Source organism: Cenococcum geophilum (assembly GCF_001692895.1).
Source record: "Cenococcum geophilum 1.58 unplaced genomic scaffold K441scaffold_26, whole genome shotgun sequence".
In the NCBI taxonomy this organism is placed as follows: domain Eukaryota; kingdom Fungi; phylum Ascomycota; class Dothideomycetes; order Gloniales; family Gloniaceae; genus Cenococcum; species Cenococcum geophilum.
Genome location: NW_027137584.1, coordinates 1,751,358 through 1,752,826, shown reverse-complemented (window position 1 = coordinate 1,752,826; position 1,469 = coordinate 1,751,358). Strand labels below are relative to the sequence as shown.

At 35.3% G+C, this 1,469-nt stretch overlaps 1 protein-coding gene across 1 annotated transcript; it reads left to right on the top strand.

Moving 5' to 3' along the window:
• Positions 1-342: 342 nt before the first annotated feature.
• K441DRAFT_456204 (uncharacterized protein) lies at positions 343-558 on the top strand (the record flags this gene model as incomplete). Its single annotated transcript, XM_067641739.1, has 2 exons — positions 343-441; positions 463-558. Coding segments are annotated over 2 exons (195 nt in total), but the record flags the coding sequence as incomplete, so codon positions are not given.
• Positions 559-1,469: the final 911 nt, after the last annotated feature.

The following is a 1,469-nucleotide window of genomic DNA, read 5'->3' as shown; positions in this document are numbered from 1 at the left end:
GCTCTTAAAAAGGGCTAGATTAGGCCTAGTAAGTCGCCTACTAGAGCGCCTATCCTCTTTATGCTAAAAGTAGACGGTATAATGCGGCTATATATTAACTATAGACGCCTAAATAAGATTATGATTAAAAATTGGTACCCCTTACCGCTGGCTAGCGAGCTCTTTAATAGGCTTAACTATATAAAGATATTTATAAAGCTAGATCTTTATAATATATACTATAGAATTTATATTAAAAAGGGAGACAAATAAAAGACCGCATTTAAGATACGCTATGGTCACTTTAAGTACCTAGTAATGCCATTTAGTCTTATTAACGCCCCTATAACTTTTTAGAGCTATATTAATAAAGCTCTAGAAACCCTAGTAAATACTATTTACGTAGTTTACCTAGATAATATTCTTATTTACTTAAATAATAAGGATAAGTACGTTAAGCACGTTAAGTAGGTACTGCGATAGCTTTGCGCTTGGGGCCTATACGCCAAACTATTAAAATGTATCTTTTATATTAAGAACGTTAAGTTCCTAGGCTTTATTATTACCCCTAGGGGTATTATAATAGACCCTAACCGCGTAAAAGCTATTAAGGAATGGCCTAAGCCTAAGTCCTATAGAGATATCTAGGTCTTCCTTAGCTTTGCTAACTTCTATAGGCGATTTATCTAAAACTACTTAGATACTATATACCCCCTATACGCATATCTTATATAGGCACATCGCAACCCAACGTTAGATAGGGAGAAGAAGAAGAAGCGTAAGTTAAAAAGGCCTACTAAATGGTATTAACCCTGGTCCTGGCCTGACGACGTATAGTAGGCGTTTTATAAGCTATACGCTACGTTTATATAAGCTTCTTTACTTCGCTACTTTAACCCTAATCTATCCCTAATGGTAATTACTAACGCTTCTAACTATACCTATAGCGGTATACTTCTACAGCCTTTAGGGTAGGGAGATTAACTCTACTAGCACCTAATTACCTACTATAGTTAGAAGCTTACTGGCCTAAAAGTATAGTATAATACGCATAATAAAGAACTACTCGCTATAGTGTAATATTTTAAGATGTAGCGCTATTACCTTAAATACACCGCGTATATAACGCGCGTGCTCTATAATTATAATAATCTTAGGTACTTTATAACCACTAAAAGCTTATCTGCTTACTAGGCCTAGTACGCTAAGGAACTAGCTAAGTTTAATTTTAAGATTAAATATAAGCTAGGTAAAGTAAATCCCGCTAATATACTATCCCGGCGCCTAGATTATACTAAAGGCTTTAAAGATAGTAGTAAGAGGATAATCCTTAATGCTATGCTGCCTATATTATAGTAAAAGTTATAGGTTATAGGCCTTATAGGTGGCCCTAGTACTACTATACTAAACCAGTAAGTAGTATGTATATAGTATATAAGTAACCCTCGCGAACTTGGCGCCGGCGGACTAGAGCGTCCTACTATTCTCTT